This window comes from Nannospalax galili, unplaced genomic scaffold (genome assembly GCF_000622305.1).
Source record: "Nannospalax galili isolate Female #2095 unplaced genomic scaffold, S.galili_v1.0 scaffold182, whole genome shotgun sequence".
Taxonomy (NCBI): Eukaryota; Metazoa; Chordata; class Mammalia; order Rodentia; family Spalacidae; genus Nannospalax; species Nannospalax galili.
In genome coordinates this window covers 2,828,494-2,846,883 of record NW_008348662.1, presented here as the reverse complement: position 1 = coordinate 2,846,883, position 18,390 = coordinate 2,828,494, and the positions used below count along the sequence as shown (strand labels likewise).

Sequence of the window (18,390 nt, the reverse complement as noted above, 5' to 3'; positions counted from 1 at the left end):
AATCTTCCAGCAGCATGACCACAGCTCAGGAGGTTTGGAAGATGCATAGACAGATCCTACTGAATTGAAAGATCTGAGAGCATCTTAAATAAATAAGTAAAACGGTGGGTGAAGATTCCAAATGTTGACTGGTAAAAGTGAAAATAAATGACTTCAGAGAAGATAAAACAAGCAGATGAACTCAACTCAAGATCCGGACAGGAAACTCAGCAGCACAAAGGGAAAAAAACAGTAAACCCAAACTCAGCAATATGGGAGAAAAGTTCAGCCAGGAGATTGAGATTTTGAAAAAAAATGGGAAATGTTGGAAATGAAGAACTCAGTGACTCAAGTAAGCACTATGGAATGTATCACCAATACACTAGAGCAAGTAGAAGAGAGCATGTCAGGGATGGAGGACATGGTTGGGAGAATACTACATCCAAGCTTCAGTAAAGAAAATCAAAACAAGCATAGTCACAACGTCCATGAGCTCTGGCATACAATTAGAAGACCAAACCTAAGAATCCATGAGATAGGAGCTGACATAAAAACTAAAGGCCTAGGGGATCTAGTTAACGAAGTTATAGCAGAAAAACTCCCAAATCCAGACAAAGAAATAGACATACAAACAAAAGAGTCATTGAGAACCACAAATATAAATGACTAGAAAAGAACCTCTCCATGACATAATATAGTCAAGATATTAAAAGTACAAAGCAAAGAGACAATGTTAAAAGTGTAATGGAAAAACTTATATCAGAAAATCTCACCTCTCATTGTGACCCCTAAAAGGCAGAAAAGCATGGAATAATATATTTCAAGCCTTGAAACTAAGTAACTATCAACCAAGATTCCTATATCAGCAAAGCTATCTTTTTAAATTGATGGGCAAATAAGGACGTTTCAAGGTAATCACAAACTAAGGTGGTTCATGACCACTGCCATAGTTTAATTTCTGTTGCTGTCATAAAATACTCTGATAAAAATAAGCTGAGGGGAGAAGGGGTTTATTTGGCTTACAGTCCCAGGCTATGGTCCATCATATAGGGTCCATCACACTGGGAAGTCACAGTGGCAGGAGCCTGAAACAGCTTAGTCACATAACATCCATGGACAAGAGCACAGAGAGAAGAATGTGTGTAGGCTTAGTTGTTTGCTGGCTTGTGCTCATCTGGATTTCCTCACCCTTCTACAGTTCAGGACCCCCTGCCTAAGGAATGGTGCCACCCACAATCGGAATTAATTCAATTAAGACGATTTCCCATGGACATGCCCACAGGCCAACCCTATGTAGACAATCCCTCATTGAGAGACTATTTTCCCAACTGATTTAGTTGATAATTAAAGCTAACCATCACAACCGTTATGCCATCATTCACTGCAGAAAACACTAAAGGAATACTATGCACAAAGGAGGAAGAAAGACAGTCTTCAGCAGAAAAAAGAATAAATTTTATAAGAGAAACAGATGAATAAAGGAGAGGTAGGTAGGGCTCCATCATGTCCAACACAGTAAATCAGCAAACCCTTAGTACTATCAGGGAAGAAAGAAAACAACAAACAATAATCCAAACAACCAAGAAAATTCCAGGAATTAGTAAACATTTCTCAATAATGACTTTAAATGCCCTCAACTCACCACAAACAAAGAGATGCAGATTGATTCGATTAAAAGGTTTGAGCCATCTTGCTATTGCTTCCAGGAAATACACCTCACTAGCAAAGATACCAACAGACTGTGTGTCAAAAGATGGCAGTTAGTCTTGAATGTATGGAAGCTGAAAACAAGCTGGTGCAGCTATTCTGATAGTGGATAGATTTCAAATCAAAATGAGAAGAAATAAAGAAGGTCACTATATATCAATGAAGGAGCAATTCATTAAGAAGACATAATATTATATATACATATAATATTATGACTCTCAAATTCATAAAACAAACACTAGTGGACATTCAAGGTCAGATATGTCCTGATACAATAATACTAGGTGATTCCGATATCTTACCTTCATTTTTAGACAGATCATTCAAACTAAAAACCAGCAAAGAAAGTCCACAGTTAAATACACCATAGATCAAATGGACTCAACAGGTATCCACAGAATATCCCATCCAGCATATATGGTATTATAGTCTCAGCAACTCATGGAACTTTCTCTAAAATAGAACACATTCTAGGTCATAAAACAAGTCTTAATAAATACAAAATAATTGGAATAATTTCTTATATCTTTTAAGATCATAGTAGAATAAAACTAGAAATCAGTAGTGAGAGAAGCTACAGAAACTACACAAATATTTGGAGACTGAACAATATACTCTTGAATGATCAGTGGGGTCATTGATAAAAAGGGGGAGGAAACTGAAAAATCCCTAAAATCAAGTGAGAATGAAATCACAGCTTACCAAAGTCTTTGGTCTACAGGTACGACAGTTTTAAGAGGAAAGTCTATAGCTATGAGTACTGACATTAAAAAGCAAGAGAGAGCTCAGGTAAATAACCCAATAATGTGCCTCAAGGTCTTAGAAAAACAAGAATAAGCTAAACCCAAAGCATTAGGTGGAAAAGAGAGAATAAAGATCAGGGAAGACATTTATAAAATGGAACATTCAAGACTGTAGAATTAATCTAACAAAAAGTTGATTTGATATGATTAACAGGACAATAAACCCCAAACTAAGTGAAAGAAAGAGAAGATCAAAATTAATCAAATTAGAGATAAAACAAATATGTAATGACAGATTCCAGTGAAATACAGAGGATTATTAGGGGATACTTTGAAAACTTATATTCCAAAGAACTGGAAAAACTAGAAGAAATTAATAAATTCCTAGACACATATGACCTATCAAAATTAAAGCAAGAGTATATAAATAGAGCAACAACAATCTACAAAATTAAAATAGTAATAACAACGAAAAGCTCCAGGACCAGGTGGATTCACTCCAGAATTTTACCAAGCCGTTAAAGAAGAACTAACATCAAGCTCCTCAAACTGTTCCATAAAATATAAAGAACTACCAAACTCATTCTATGAAGCTAGTGTTACCTTGATACTCAAACCAGATATGGACAGACAGCCCCCTGCCACACACACACACACCCAAAACAAAACGAAGTATAGATCAATTGCCCTGACATAGATGTGAATATTCTCAATAAAACTCTTTCAATGTGAACTCAAGAACACATTAAGTAGATCATATGCCATAACCATGAATAGATCAACAGATATGAATCAATAAATGTAATATAGCATATAAACATACTTAAGGACAGAAATCATGTGATCTTCATAATAAATACAGAAAAAACATTTGAGAAAGTTCAACGTTCCTTTATGAATGAAATATTTCTTCATAAAGAAACTCAGTGTAGAAGGATCACACATTAATGTAATAAAAGACATGAAAAACCCTATAGCCAACATTATACTAAATGGGGAAGAATGGAAAGAATTTCTTCTAAAATCAGGAATGAGACAAGGGTGCCCAGTTTCAATACTTGTACTCAATATAGTGCTTAGAGTCTTGCTGGAGAAATAAGATGAGAAAGAAACAAAATGGATGCAAATAGGAAAAGAAGCCAAATTACCTTTATATGCAGATGACATGACCTATACTTCAAAGACTGTACAGATTCCACCAGAAAACTTAGATCTGGTACTTTCAGCAAATTAACAGGCACAAAAATCAATATATAAAAAATAATCATATTTTATATGTATCAATAACTTAGAAATCAGGAAAAATTCCATTCATACCAGTATTAGAAAAATGCCTAGATGGGCTAGGTATGGTGGTGCACGCCTTTAATCCCAGCACTGGGGAGGCAGAGGCAGGTGGATCTCTGTGAGTTTGAGGCCAGCCTGGTCTACCTAGTGAGTTCCAGGACACCTGGGGCTACAGGGAGACCCTGTCTCAAAAAGAACCCCCCCAAAAAAAAGCCTAGATATAAACCTAACCAAGGAGGGGAAAGACCTGAAGAAGACAATAGAAAACGGAAAACGTCCATGTCCAAGAGAGGATTTGCAATGTCACCATTGTGAAAATGGCCATATTATCAAGTGATCTACAGATTTAGTACAATCTCTATCAAACTTCCAACAATATGTTTCATAGAACTAGAAAAAAATCCTAAAGTCCATATAGAAGCATAAAAAACTTCAAATAGCCAAAGTAATGCTCAGCAGAAAGAGCCACACCAGAGGCATCGCAACACCTGATCTCAAATTGCACTACAGAGCCAGAGAACAAAAATAGCACGGTACTGGCACAGAAACATATGAGGACCAATGGACTAGTAGAGACAGGTGTAAAACCACATACCTACTGCAACTAATCTTTGATAAATGTGTCAAAAAACATACATTGGATGTGCTGGATAGTTTTAGTGTCAACTTGACACACCTGGGTTGAGGGAGCCTCAATTGGGGCATTTCCTCTATTGGACTGACCTGTGGCCATATCTGAGGGGCATCCTCTTGATGAGTGATGTGGGAGGGCCCAGCCCACTGTGGGTGGTGCCACCCCTGGGCAGGTGGGCCTGTGTTGCATAAGAAAGCAGGCTGAGCAGGGGCAGGGGAGCAAGCCAGTAAGCAGCGTTCCTCTATGGCCTGTGCTCCAGCTCCTGCTTCCAGGTTCCTGCCCTGAGTTCCTACCTTGGGCTCCCTGATGAACTACGACCTGGGAGATGTAAGCTGAATAAACCCTTTCCTCCCCAAGTTGGTAGTGGTCAGAGTGTTTTGTCACAGCAATGAAGAAACAAACTAGGACATTGGCTAAAAGAAAGCTTCTTCAACAAATAGTGCTGGTAAAACTGGATTTTCACATGTAGAAAATGAAACTAAATCCATCTTTTTCACCATGCTCAAAATCAATTAAAAATAGATCAAAGACCTTAATTAATTAGTAGGTCCTGAATTCTGAAACTGATGGAGAAAAACATAGATAAAACATATCAAGACACAGGAAAAGAACTCCCAAGAACACAGGAAATAATACCAAGGATTGATAAATAGAATTGCATAATCATAAAACACTTCTGTACAACAAAAGAAAGAATCACAGACTGGAGACAGCCTGCAGAAAGGGAGAAAATCTTTGCCAATGATATATCCAACAGGGGATTAATTTCTAGAATCTTAACTCCAAATTTAAGTACCCAAAGTATCATCCAATCAACAAATGGGCTAACGAATCGAAGAGAACGTTCTCAAAGGAAGAAATACAAACGGCCAATAAATATCTGAAAAAATATTCAATATCCTTTGACATCAGGAACATACAAATTAGAACTGCTCTGAGATACTATCTCACTTTAGTCAGAATGGCTAATATCAAGAAGACAAATGACAACAAAAGCTGGTGTGGATGTGGGAAGAGAAATTCTTTCACTGTTGGTGGGAGCAATGCAGCCACTATGGAAATCAACATGGAGGTTTCTCAAAACAGTAAAATTAGAACTGTCATATGACCTAGCTATAATACTGCTGTGCCTAACCCCAAAGGACTCTATTCCTACCACAGAGACACCTGCACATCCATATTTACTGCCGCACTATTCACAATCACCAAGATACAGAACCGGTCTAGATGTCCTTCAGTAGAACAGTGGGAAAAGTACAGTAGTTCATATACACAGTGGAATAAGCCAGACTCCGAAAGACAAAGATCATGTTGTCTCTAGATTTAAAATTGTGTGTGTATGAGAGAGAGAGAGAGAGAGAGAGAGAGAGAGAGAGAGGAAAATAGAAGGCTGTGAAAGGGAGGGAAAGGGTCTAAAGGGAGCGGGTTGGGGAACAAGAGAAGGTAATGGAATAATGAGACATGGAAGCAGGAAGAGGGTCTATGTGGGGGGAGGAAGGGGAAATCAGAAAGAGAGAGGGAATGCAGGATGGGGAAGGGTAGTGGGGAGAAAATAAGAACAAGCAGAATGGTGTATATGTATGAAAATTTCACGGTAATTCCCATTAATCTGTATGCTAACTAAAAATTAATAAAAATGTTCAACTGAATTACTGCCTACTCCAGCAATCCCAGTTTTGGGTATATGTTCAAGTGAAGTAAATGTAAGCACTTAAACAGATACTTGTACACACACAGAAATATTATTCTTAATAGCCAGGAGGTAGCACCAAGCCAAGTGTCCATTGACAGATGAGTGGATGAAAAAGCACAATACAGCCAGACAATATACTACTAGTCTACCTTAATACTGACATATGAACATAATAATATAATAATAATATATAATAAATAATAAAACATAATATATTATGTAATATAATAAAAAAAATATACCTTTAATCCCAGCACTAGGGAGGCAGAGGCAGGCAGATCTTTGTTAGTTCAAGGTCAGCCTGGTCTACATAGTGAGCTCCAGGCCAGCTGGGGCTACAGGGAGACCCTGTCTTTAAAAAGACCAAAATATATATATATATAGACATATATATATATGTCTATATATATGTAGACATATGAACTTGAAGGCATTATGCTAAGTGGAATTAGTCAGTCACCAAAGCACAAAAAGTAGATATAAGGTACCTAAAAGAGTCAAAATCACAGAAAGAGTAGATTTGTGGTTGCCAGAGGCAGTGGGAAGGGGTACTGGAGTTATTGTTAAACAAGTACAGAGTTCGGTCTAGGAAGACGAAAAGTTCTGGAGATGGGTGCTGGCGATGACGGCACAACAGTGCAGATATACTCAATGCCACTGAATGGTTAAAGTGGCAAATGTTATACTATGTATGTTTTACCACAATTACAACAATATAGAAAGATGGTGATAATTGTCCACCAGCAAAGGGTCAAGAATGGCTATCATGGAAAGGCCTGGAAAGACCAGGAACAGATGTTTTAAGATACTATAGAGAATTCCCCTTTACACTAGATTTTTAGACATATCATTTCCCCGCATGAGGTCATTTGTAACAGGCTTTGGGGACTCTAGACTACCCCCGCCAACCTCAGTGTGTATGTGGGAAGTAGATCTTGATACTCCCTGGAGAATGGAGCTGTTAGGTCATGTCTGGAAGAGACTGTAGGGGAAATATTATTGGGTTGACCAAAAATGGTAGTCACAGATGCTGGAGGGAAAAGTTCTGGGTTTTGCCTAGTTGATTGCATGACTAAGCACCTTTGGAAAGTCAGAAAACAAGAATTTTTCCACTTACTTGAACTATTTAGCAAAATTCAAAACCAAAACCAAAACCTGCCTGCGGAATTCAGATCAGAAGCAGGGAACTTTAAAGATGGCTTCCCACAAGAGGCAAGCCTCTCCTCACCCTCCATGAGCAGAGGGGGAGGGCTAGGTCTCAAGGGGCAGAGGTTACTGAGAAAGTTATCCAGGGTCTGAAGGGAGACCCCCTCAGGGCCAACAAGGTCATCTCTGAAGATTCAGGAAGCCAAGGGAGCTTATGTCTGGAGTTGGTTGGTCCCTGGCTCTGCCATGGATAACATGAAGCATTTCAGAGTGTGATCTCACCTTTTTAATGCTCAAGCTCTTCAATGACAGTTTTTTTTTAAAAAAAAAAAAAAAAAAAAAAAAAAAAAAAAAAAAGAAGAAAGAAAGAAAAGAGAAGAAAAAAATTCCCCTGCTATAGATTTTTTATTGGGATAAAAGGAAATAATCATACACTTCTCTGAACTCCAGATATGCTCTGTTATTATGGGATGCAGAAGGTAAGGAAGGAATCCTCAGGAAATGGTGCTGGGGGTTCTGTGGTGCCTCTATGTGGCAGCACACTAGGCCTCACTAGATAGCACAGTCCTGATACACTTTGGACCCAAATTCAGCAAGTGTTTATACCAAGAAAACGTGATAACTGTTTTGCTTCCCTTCAAAAGGCTGGCCATAGTGGTCCACACCTGTAATTCCAGCACCCCCTTTCCCCCAGCCAGGCTGGAAGACTGCCATGAGTTCAAGGACAGCCAGGGCTACATAGCAAGACATTGTCTTGAAAAAGAGAAAATAAAATGAGACTAGAGATTATTTTTAGTGTGCTTTCAAGCTTATTTACATGATTCTCCCAATGTCTCTAGTAACTCTGGTCCCTAATTAAGCAGCTGAGGAAATCTGTCTCTCAACCTGGTATGACGCTGGGAAAGAAACTGGGTTGAATCTGTTCCCTCCATGTGTTAGGAATTTAGTACCCAAGGCCTATTTGCAGGTGGGCCTGTGGAAGTAATTGGGCCTGGGTGAGGTCAAGAGTATAGAGCCTCCATATTGGCATTAGAGGTTTTATAATAAGAGGGAGAGTTCAATAGGCACGCTGGCTTTCTCTCTTCATGGAATGTCCTTTTCCCATTCTACAGTGTAGCAAGAAGGGCCTTTCCAGGTGCCAAGCAGATGTTAGCGCCGCACTCTTGGGCTTTCTGTTACTGCTAGATAACCAGGAGCTATATAAATCCTTCACAGTTTACCCTATCTGTGGCATTCGGTTATAGTAATGGGAATTGCCCTGGAATAGGAGGAAGTGAGAGAAGAGGCTGCATCTCTGGGAGGGAAGGGGAGCCATATTTGCATGGTGTCATGGTCTTGGGTTACAGTGTAGAATAATGAAGTAGGCAAGCTCAGAATATGGTTGTACAGCATCAGCTGGAGAAAGATCTAACAAAAGGGAGGAGGCTGGCATCTACTCAGGAGGGCACCAAGTGAAGGCTTTGAAATCTACAAAAATGTTCAAAGATGGCAGCAGACTGGGAGATAATTTAGATGCCTTTAGGTTCTGTTTGGAGTACTGTGAGTGGATATCAAGTTTTATCTACTTACATTGGAAACAGTGGGGAGGAAAGCTCAGGGAAAAAGAGTCTCTAAAGTCAGTAGGTGCACTTTGACCCTGTCTTTCGTAGGCCATCCACAGTGAACTTGACCAGACCTGTGAAAACCAGGACCACAACCGCTAGGAACACCAGGTTCTGGATAATCATTTTAAGAGGAAGAAGATAGCCAGGGTGGGACCATCCCTTAAGGGTGTCTACCCCAGCCCCACTTACTTGACTTGCTGGCCAGTCCTGCTGACCTCTGAGGGCTGCCTTGCATCACAGGACCCAGGCATCATTGGCTGGATGGGCTGACTCAGCAACAGCCTTTGAGCAGAGGAAGGAAAGATAGACATAATCATTAGTACCTGTGATGGTTAGCTTGCTTTGCCAACTTGACACAACTTAGACTCACCTGGGAAGAGTCTCAGTGAAGGATAGTCTACGTTGGGTTGGCCTGTGGGCATGTCCATTAGGGGGACCGAATAAGTTAATTGATGTGGGGGAAAAACCACGACCCATTGTGGGTGGCACCATTCCCTACGCAGGGGGACTGTGGAAGAGGGGAGAAATTGAGCTGAGCACAAGCGAGTGAGAGAGCATGTATGAATTCATCTCTCTCCTCTTGACTGTGGATGTGACTAGTTGAAGTTCCTGCCTTGACTTCCTCACAATAATGGACTATAATCTGGAGTTGTAAGCCCCAAATTGCTTTTTATCATGGCATTTTATCTTCGCGACAGAAATGAATCTAGGGTAGCACCCAGACTGTGGCCCCAATGGCAGCACTGTGAGCCCTGCTGAACCCTTCATGGATGACCCTCATCTTCCCCTCCCCACTCTGTTCACAGCAGACCCAAACGCAATGGGGTCACATCCCTGGCTTTAGGACCCCAGAGTCTTCCCTGTGGTCTTGTTAGCTGAGGCCAGCTGGGAAGCCTTGGAAGCTATGTCCGAACTCTGTCTCCACTGACGGTAGAAGGGGGAGTGGGAAGGAAAAGCACAAAGGACCCCTTTCTATCCTTTCAACAGACTGGACTCATACCTGAGCTGCCGATCGTGGCCGAAGTCGGGGCTGGGCTGGCACTGACTGGCATCTTGGGAGGCAGCGGCAGCTGCAGTCAAGCTCAGGCCTGGAGGGAGCACAGATGCTGGGCTGCTGATCTGGGATGGCAGGCTGCTCACTGAGCGGCCACTGGCTGGTATCAGTTGGGAGCTTCTCATTGGCTTCAGACCCTGGGGCACCATTTAACAAGAGAGAGAAAGCTCAGACTCGACTCAGGCCATCTTTCTAGGAAACTTCACAGAGCCTTGCCCTGCCTACTCGGGCTTCTCCTCTAAGTTAGGACCTACCAACTGTGCACTAAACTGTTTGTGTTTTGACCATCTTCCCCATTGGACTGTAAGCACCTCAAGCCTTCTTAAAATCTCATGGGCCTTAGACAATGCCAGGCTCTCAGCTGAACTGAACTATTGAACTGAATTTTAAATTTTGTTTTGTTCTGCATTGTTTTTGAGACAGGGTCTCCCTATAGCCCCAGTTGGTCTGGATTTTGCTATGTAGGCCAGGCTGGTCATGCTGTCACAGAGATCCATTGGCCTCTGCCTCCCAAGTGCTGAGATTAAAGCCATGTGCTACCACTGCCAGCTAAACTGACCTATTTTTTTTTTTTTTGGCTTTACAAATTTTACTTCAGAAACAAAGAGCTCTTTGTTTTTCCTCTGCCTCACCAGCCACCTGCCTCACCAGCCACCTGCCTCACCAGGCACCTGCCTCAGGACCTTTGCTCATGCTGATGCACCTTTGTGAGATGCTCTTCCTCTTGATGCTGATACAACTTACTCTCACCCCACCAGGTTTTGCTGAAGTACTGTCCACTCAGGGAAGCCTTTTCTAGCCATGTATTTAAAACTGTGACCACCTCTTGCTCAGCGTTCCCATGTCATCTTTTGATGTGCTGTGGCTTTTCCTCGTTTGTCTCTGTCTTCCCACTTGGAACAGAAACTCTCAGTGCTAGGAATTTAGTGTCGGCCATGCAGTAACCCCTCAGTGTCTGCTGAGTGAAAAATGAAGTGGACGATGGGGTAGCCTGCCCTCACTTTTCCTTTCCTCTCTGTGACACTGATCTGCCCTTCTTATGGTGACAACACAGGACTTTGCTTTTTAAGTTTTTAGTTTTTACAAAATCTTTCTGTGTCTGTATAAACCATCCCTGTCTTTCCTTTTTCCAGAATTTCCTTGGCTAGTCTTACCCATTCATTTATTTTTCTTCCAATAACCTTTCAAAGTACCAAAGACCATGTTTTTAAGCAAAATTCTTGTTTTTGTATAAAGATACATTATTATTTATATAAAGATAGATTAAACTCTCTTCTACACTACAATCAGCCCTCTGTATTTATAATTTCAATCGATTAAAAGAGTTGAAAAACATTGTGTCTGTATTGATCATGTGCGATTTTCTTGTTCCCTAGAGAGCATAACTATTTCCACAGGATTGATGCTGTATTGGGTATTATAAGTCATCTAGAGATGAGCTCATGTATGAAGGGGTCAAGGATGTAGTGAAGAGTGCTCCCATGGCATGTGAGAAGCCCTGGGTCCGAACCCAGCACCAGTAAATACATAAATGAATAAGGAAACATAGTCTATAGGAAAATGTGTGCAGCCCCGTGCAAATACTGTGCCATTTTATAAAAGGGGCTTGAATATCCTCAGGTCTTGGCATCTGTGTGTGGTTCTGAGCCCATCCTCTGCAGATGTGGAGAAGTGCCTTTACTTATGTCACGCACTGTCTGCTATCTGGCCAAGTTCCCAGATTTTCTACTAGACTAGGAGCTCCTTGTGGTCAAGGACCCCTCTGGTTCATGGCTGCTCCCCAGTGAACAGATGCTCAGCATATACACACTGGAGGCCCAGGGAGCTGTGTGATTGTGAAGGCTTCAGGAGAGGCAGTATTCTGCCTCTAGGCTGTGATCTCCCAGAAAAAGGGCTTCAGGAATTAATTCTACCCCGTTCAAGTGCCATTTGCCAATGGTGTCTCAGATTATGAGGTCACTGATGCCTGTAATGAGGGGCAGGGACTGAAAGGGAAGGATTTTGCCACAAGTCTGAATGAGCAAGGTAGTCCTAGGGCAAGGGACCATGAACAGAGGTGGCTGTTCACATGGACAATGGCCAAAACCAAGAGGATGCGCTGGTGACTGAGGGCAGGTGTGTAGGGACATATGACCATCAGTGTGGATGTCTAGGATGCTCTCCTCTATCTCCAGCTCCCTCACCTCTCACACCCTCTTTCCCCGATCCTTTTGTCTTGAGATAAGGTCTTGCTACATAGCCCAGGTTAGCCTAGAACTTATAATCCTCCTGCCTCAGCCTCCCAAGTGCTGAGATTATAGGTGTACACCACATCTGGTCTCTCCAATTCTAATTCAGTATTAAAGCTGAAGGTATTAACTGAATGGTATCTTCAGGACAAGAACATGGCCAGGAGTGGTGGCATATACCTTTAGTCCCATCACTTGAGAGGCAGAGGCAGGCCGACCTCTGTGCGATTGAGGCCAGTTTGGTCTACATAGTCAGTTCCAGGCCAGTTGGGGCTACAGGGAGATCCTGTCTCAAAGACACAACAATAACAACAACAACAACAACAACAACAACAACAACAACAACCAAAGAACAAAACATACAGAGAGAAACCAATACAACTGAAACCTTCAAGGTGACTTTAAAGGAACAGCCTAACACCATAATCTTTCCTCAATCCAGAGAACAATGCATATGTTCCAGAACTGAATACCTGCAGAGTCAAGAGTCCAAGAGTACACACTCTTAGGTTACAAGAGTTTGTCTACCTTAGAGGCAAAGACAGACTGTGAAGGGCACACTACCTGGGTGGAGATCACATTTGACTCTCTGAGCAGGTGCTGGTTTGTGACTTGGGTGGAGGTAATCTGCCCTGGGAGTTGAGAGCTGGCCACAAGCTGGGGCTGAGATGCTGCAGCAGGCCTTTGCTGCAGCTGCTGCTGAGCCTCTGGCCGCTGGGCACTGCTGAAGCTCAGAGACACAGCTGGCTGCTGCAGAAACATCTGGAAACAGAAGAAAAGTACCTGTGAAGTAGTGTACATCACAGCTGTGAACCTTCTTTGTTTCCCTATGGCTGGCAGACCACTGGAATCCTTGACATGCCCGGAAACTGTTCCCTGACTCAGCAGGCGATAGAATGTCTATGATGCCCCCAGGACTGGGCAAGGAGACATTGTCCCTGCCTTCCTAAAAGTCACAGTGAAGTGACTGCAGTCTGACAGCGTGAAAGAGGCTTCAGTTTAGGTGCTCCGTGTGTAAGTTGAGATAGTTCTGAAGTTCAAGTTGGCCTCTTTCTCTCTCTTTCTCTCTCTCTCTCTCTCTCTCTCTCTCTCTCTCCTCTCTCTCTCTCTCTCTGTCTCCCTGTAGCTCCAGCTGGCCTGGATCTTGCTACATAGACCAGGCTGGTCTCAATCTCACAGAGATCCACTTGCCTTTGTCTCCTGCGTGCTGGAATTAAAGACGTGTGCCACCATGCCTGGCTACTTACGTTTCTTATCAAAAGGGAGAACATGGGGGTGGACTGAATCATTTCATAATAGTGAAAAGGAGTCGGCTAATGCATGGTGTGGGGTACATTATACTCAAAGTAGGATTGGGTCCTATGCCTGACCTTGAATCTATATGCACAGTGACCAGGATTTATACGCCTTCAACACAGTGCTCTCAGCAGAGGTGGCAAATCTGCTCCCAGTAAGCATGCGATTCAGGCTTCCAGGAAGGAAAATAAGAGCAGAGGATGACAAAACATCAAGGCTTTAAAGTTACATGTCAGTTTTATAATTATATTTTGTTCTCTGAGATGTCTCAGACATTTAAGACTGTGATACGTTATTAGTTTAAGAGAGTCTGACAATGTTTATAAAGAAAGCTTATGTGTTCATGAGACTTTTGATTTAGTTCAAACTGTTGTACCATATACAATTGACCTTCATATCTATAGATTCTATGTCTGCAGACTCATCCAACCTTGAATCAGAAATACTTGGGAAAGAATTGTACCTGTACTGAACCACCTAATTTTTTTTCTTGAGGTTAAATAAACAGTATATTAGAAGTACTTACATCACACTTATATTGTCAGAGGTATAATAGGCAGCCTAGAGATTATTCAAAGCAGGGAACATTCAACCTTTTGGCATTTCAAGGCCACAATGGATGAATTGTCTTGGGCCACACAGGGTATCCAAAGTGGGTTGTGAGACCACACATATGTTTATTTTATGTGACACTGTGACACAGCATTGTCACCTACAAAGTTAAAGGTCAAGAACTGTGCAATCTAGTTAAAGTGAAAAAAAATCTCATAATGTTTTAAATAAGTTGATGACTTTGTCTTGGGCCCTATTCATAGCTATCCTGGGCTGTGGGTTGGACACTTCTGACTTAAAGTATGCAGGAGAATGTGTGCCTGTTCAGTGCAATGCCATTTTACAGAATGTCTTGAGCTCCTGCAGATTTTGGTATCTGTGGGGACCTGAAATCAATCTTCATGGACACTGAAGGGCAACTGAATCTCATTTCAAACAGTTAAGTGTTTAAAAAGGTTTTATTTCTTAGGTTTTTAAACTTCCTGTGTTGGGGTTTGTGTTCAGATACATGAAACATGTATATTGGCTTTTGGAGTTAATGTGGATTGTTTGTAGTTTGTTCAACTTCCAAGTAAATGCACATGGATGAAAAAAAAAAAAAACCAAGTGAAATCAGGGCTTTTTTAGGAACAAAGTAGACTTAAAGGAAAAGTAGGACCTCTAGACTGACTTTAAATACTGAAGAAATAGCTTTAGTAATCTTAATAATAATTTAGTGAAAGGCATATAACTACCTCTTTTAGCCCATACTCCTCTTGGGCATTGAAAATGTCCACTGGTAAACTCTGTCATGACTCCTGCCACGTATACCCTATTCCATTCTAAACCTAAGCTTTGTGGTCTTCAGTGGGGGGATGCACTTCTTCCCAGCCCAAATGCATTCACCACAGAGCAGAAAGTTCACATTCACTGAGTAGAGGAGTTGATCTGGAGAGGCAGGAGTGGACCTGCACCCTGCACACACTGGGAGGACCATTCAGAGGCCGGCTTGCTCATAGATAGAGCTGGGCCATTGACTAGTGGCTTGAGGTCAGCAGGTGGCTGGAAGGTTTTGATCTGTTACCCTTCATCTCTCCAACATCCTCTCATACCTCATCCCAGCCCAGAAGCCTGCAGATGTGAAATGAAGGCTCTTGGTCACTTTAGAGGTTAAGAAGAATTCTCGGGTGCCCATCATTTCAGATTCAGGATCTACATGCTTGAAGATTAGCTTTTCATGCAATTCTAGCTACTTCTTGGCATGAACTTTGTGTACAGCTCACCACTGAAAAACATCTCACCATTTCAGGAACAACCTCGTGCTCAAACCCAATTACCATATTCCTTTCTGCAGGAATTGATTTACCTGCTGATTAAGGGTCAAATAAATGCAAGGCTTATTTATGACAGATATTCTAATTTACCTTACAGTAGACACACTTGAGTTCCAAATGCCATCCCACCTGAGGACGATCTCAGGAAATGATTATAACTTTTCAATGCTTTGGTTTCCTCATTCATACAATAGTGACATCAACAGTATATGCCTCATAAAGGATTACAGTCAATGCATATAAAGAACTCAAGGTGGGGTTGGCGAGATGGTACAGTAGTTATGAGCACTGGCTGCTCTTGCAGTGGGCCCAGGTTCAGTTCCCAGCACCCCATGTGATGATTACTAACTGTAATTCCAGTTCCAGAAGATTCCATACCCTCTTCTGTCCTCTGTCAGCATTGCACACATGGGTGCACTCACACACAGACAAAATGCTCATACACATAAAATAAAAACAATTAAAAAATGTAAAGTAGCCTGGCATGGTGACTCATATGAGGCCTTTAATCCCATCACTTGGGAGGCAGAGGCAGGCAGATCTCTGTCAGTTTCTGTCAGTTCAAGTCCAGCTTGGTCTATATAGTGAGTTCCAGGTCACTCTGGGCTACAGGGAACCCTGCCTCAAAATGGCAAAAAAAAAAAAAAAAAAAAAAAGAAAAGTGCTCAAGGTGCTTAATTAATTAATGTTTAATTAATGGTAGGTGATAAGAATATCTTTAAAATGAAAGATCTTTGCTCCTTTGACTATTTAGGCATATAAAGATTATCTTATAAAGGAATGGATGGAAAAATACTTGAACAAATGAGTAACTGAGTGAAGGTTTTTGCTCTGACTGCCTCTGTTAGTGCTATGCAACTGTTTGGTGTGCTACTCTGTCCATCTATGTCTGTTTTCACTGAGGACAAAAAACTTGTTTTTATGGGGCCAGAGAGGTGGCTTAGCAGTTAAGAGCACTGCCTGCTTTTTCTGAAGATCCACGTTCAGTTTCCAGCACCCACATGGCAGTTAATGACCCTTCATAACTCTAGTTCCAGGGAATCTGATGCCCTCTTCTGGCCTCCATGGGCAATGCATGCATGTGGTGCACTTACATGCAGGCAAAACACTCACATATATAAAGTAAAAATAAAATATTAAAAAAAACCCTTGTTTTATTTATCTTCACAACCTCTCAATGCTCAATCAAAATCCTTGTCTATTGTACAAGATAAATACACAACAGGTAGCTGTTTGGCTGGATTGATGGATGTTTGAGAGAACCAATCAAGGAGCATGTTATTTGCCTTTGCTACAGGTGTCCTTTGGGGCATTCATTAGAATAGCCAGCAGAGGGCGCGTATGCTCCTTTGAAAAGGCCAGAGGCTTCTTTTCTCTGGAGCGAGAACACTGCCTTAACAGCATAGCTTGGCTCAGAGTAACCTTCAAATTCACGTGGGAGCAAACATCAAGTGTCTCAGAGGACTTTAAAAAAATAATTCATAAGCATATACACCCGTTGAAAGCTCTGAGCCAATGAAGTAAAATAGAAAAAGTCCCCTGAATAGCAGTAAAAGATCCTGGGTGGTGAATTCTGATTTGCAGCTTCACACAAATATCCGTACCTCTGTTTTTAAAATCAACAACAGAGCAGAATTTCATGGCTTAAGAAATTGACTTCTTGAAGCTGGAGAGATGGCTCAGTGGTTAAGAGCACTGGCTGCTCTTGCAGAGAACCTGGGTTTGGTTCCCAGCACCCACATGGTGACCATCTGTAACTCCAGTTCCAGTTCCAGAGGAGCCAACGATCTCTTCTGGCCTTCGTGGGCATTGCACGCACGGGTGCACTTACATATATGTAGGCAAAATACTCATACACATTAAAAAAAAAGAACTTGATTTCTCAAAAGGGCCTTGGAGTCAGTTTTACAGAAAACAAACAAAAGAACCCCAAATAGCTCCTCAATTCAAGTAAGAGAGGTATTCAGGAACAAATAGACTCTACACTTATATGTGATTTTTCATTATTCATATATGCTTTCTTTTCCAAATTATTATTATTACAGGACATCTCAGAAATGCACAATACTGAGAAACAGGGCAGTGACAGCCATGTGATATCACATCAGGCTTCAACAATTACCCATATGTTGCTACTCTGATTTCAGCTGTCTTCCCACTCTTAGTGGTGGTGGTGGGGGTATAGTAATTTTTACTTGCTTATTTTTATGCTTGAATCAGTTTTTGTTAGACTTTTAGAATGCATTTTTTTAAGGTCTTGTGAAAAAACAAGAAGGCAGACTGCTGGAGAAAATGTTCTCTGGTTTGATTATCTGTGAAGTTCCATGTTCTTTGGAAAATTCCACTGTGAAGATAAGTCAGAGGAATGAACAAGGAAGGTGTGCACCAGAGGGCTTAGCTTCCACTGGGAAGGTGTGCACTGGAGGGCCTAAGTCTCCACGAGGGAGACAAACACCAGAGGTCTTAGCTTCCACAGAGAGGTGCACACTGGAGGGCTTGGCATCTATAGGGAAGGTATGTGCTAGAGGATCGTTTTAGCATACTGGGGAGGGGGTTGGCCTCCATAGGGAAGGGGCACACTAGAGGGCGTGGTTTCCACAGGAATACATACACTAGAGGGCTTGGTTTCCATGGCTCCTTGTAGAACTTAGATGCATATGTACTTTGGAGGCTCACAAAATGTGCCTCTCATGAGGGAAGGTCATATACTTTACGATTGGGAGCAAAAGCGATAACTTTGCTGTCTGTTATTTTAAAATCTAGTTCTAATGCTGCAGATGCAGGAAGCAGAAAACTCCAGGCACTGGCACTGTGGAGGCTGATCATACGCCTACCCTGCCTTTTAGCACTTTCTAGCTCAATTTCTCCCTTCCTGTTAGTATAAAAATTCCATTAAAGTAATCGAAGTGGGCCAAGTTCAAGGCTACGAGCCAGGCTCTGGATCTGTGAGAAAAATACTACCCTTGGGAAAGAATAAGTAACAAGGGTTTTATTTTGCTAATTTGACAGCTTGATGACCTTGTTAAATTTCATGTAATTGCCACAGTGTCCACACATGTCCTGTAGGGATTGGGGGGCCGGTGGAACAAAAAGATTCTGGGTGTAGCTTGCTAAGGAATGCTTACAGCTACAGAGGGGTCTCTGGGGTATAGGC

The 18,390-nt window shown here is 41.8% G+C and overlaps 1 protein-coding gene across 5 annotated transcripts in view; it reads right to left on the bottom strand.

The window, feature by feature from the left end:
- Npas2 (neuronal PAS domain protein 2) overlaps positions 1-18,390 on the bottom strand; it is a 189,872-nt gene that overhangs the window by 7,611 nt on the left and 163,871 nt on the right. For all 5 annotated transcript variants that reach the window (XM_008845876.3, XM_029569735.1, XM_029569737.1 and 2 more), the window contains 3 exons: positions 12,640-12,837; positions 9,794-9,984; positions 8,983-9,075 (listed from right to left, as the gene is read on the bottom strand). In XM_008845876.3, coding sequence (XP_008844098.1) covers positions 8,983-9,075; positions 9,794-9,984; positions 12,640-12,837 — 482 coding nt within the window. The remainder of the gene's footprint in view (positions 1-8,982; positions 9,076-9,793; positions 9,985-12,639; positions 12,838-18,390) is intronic.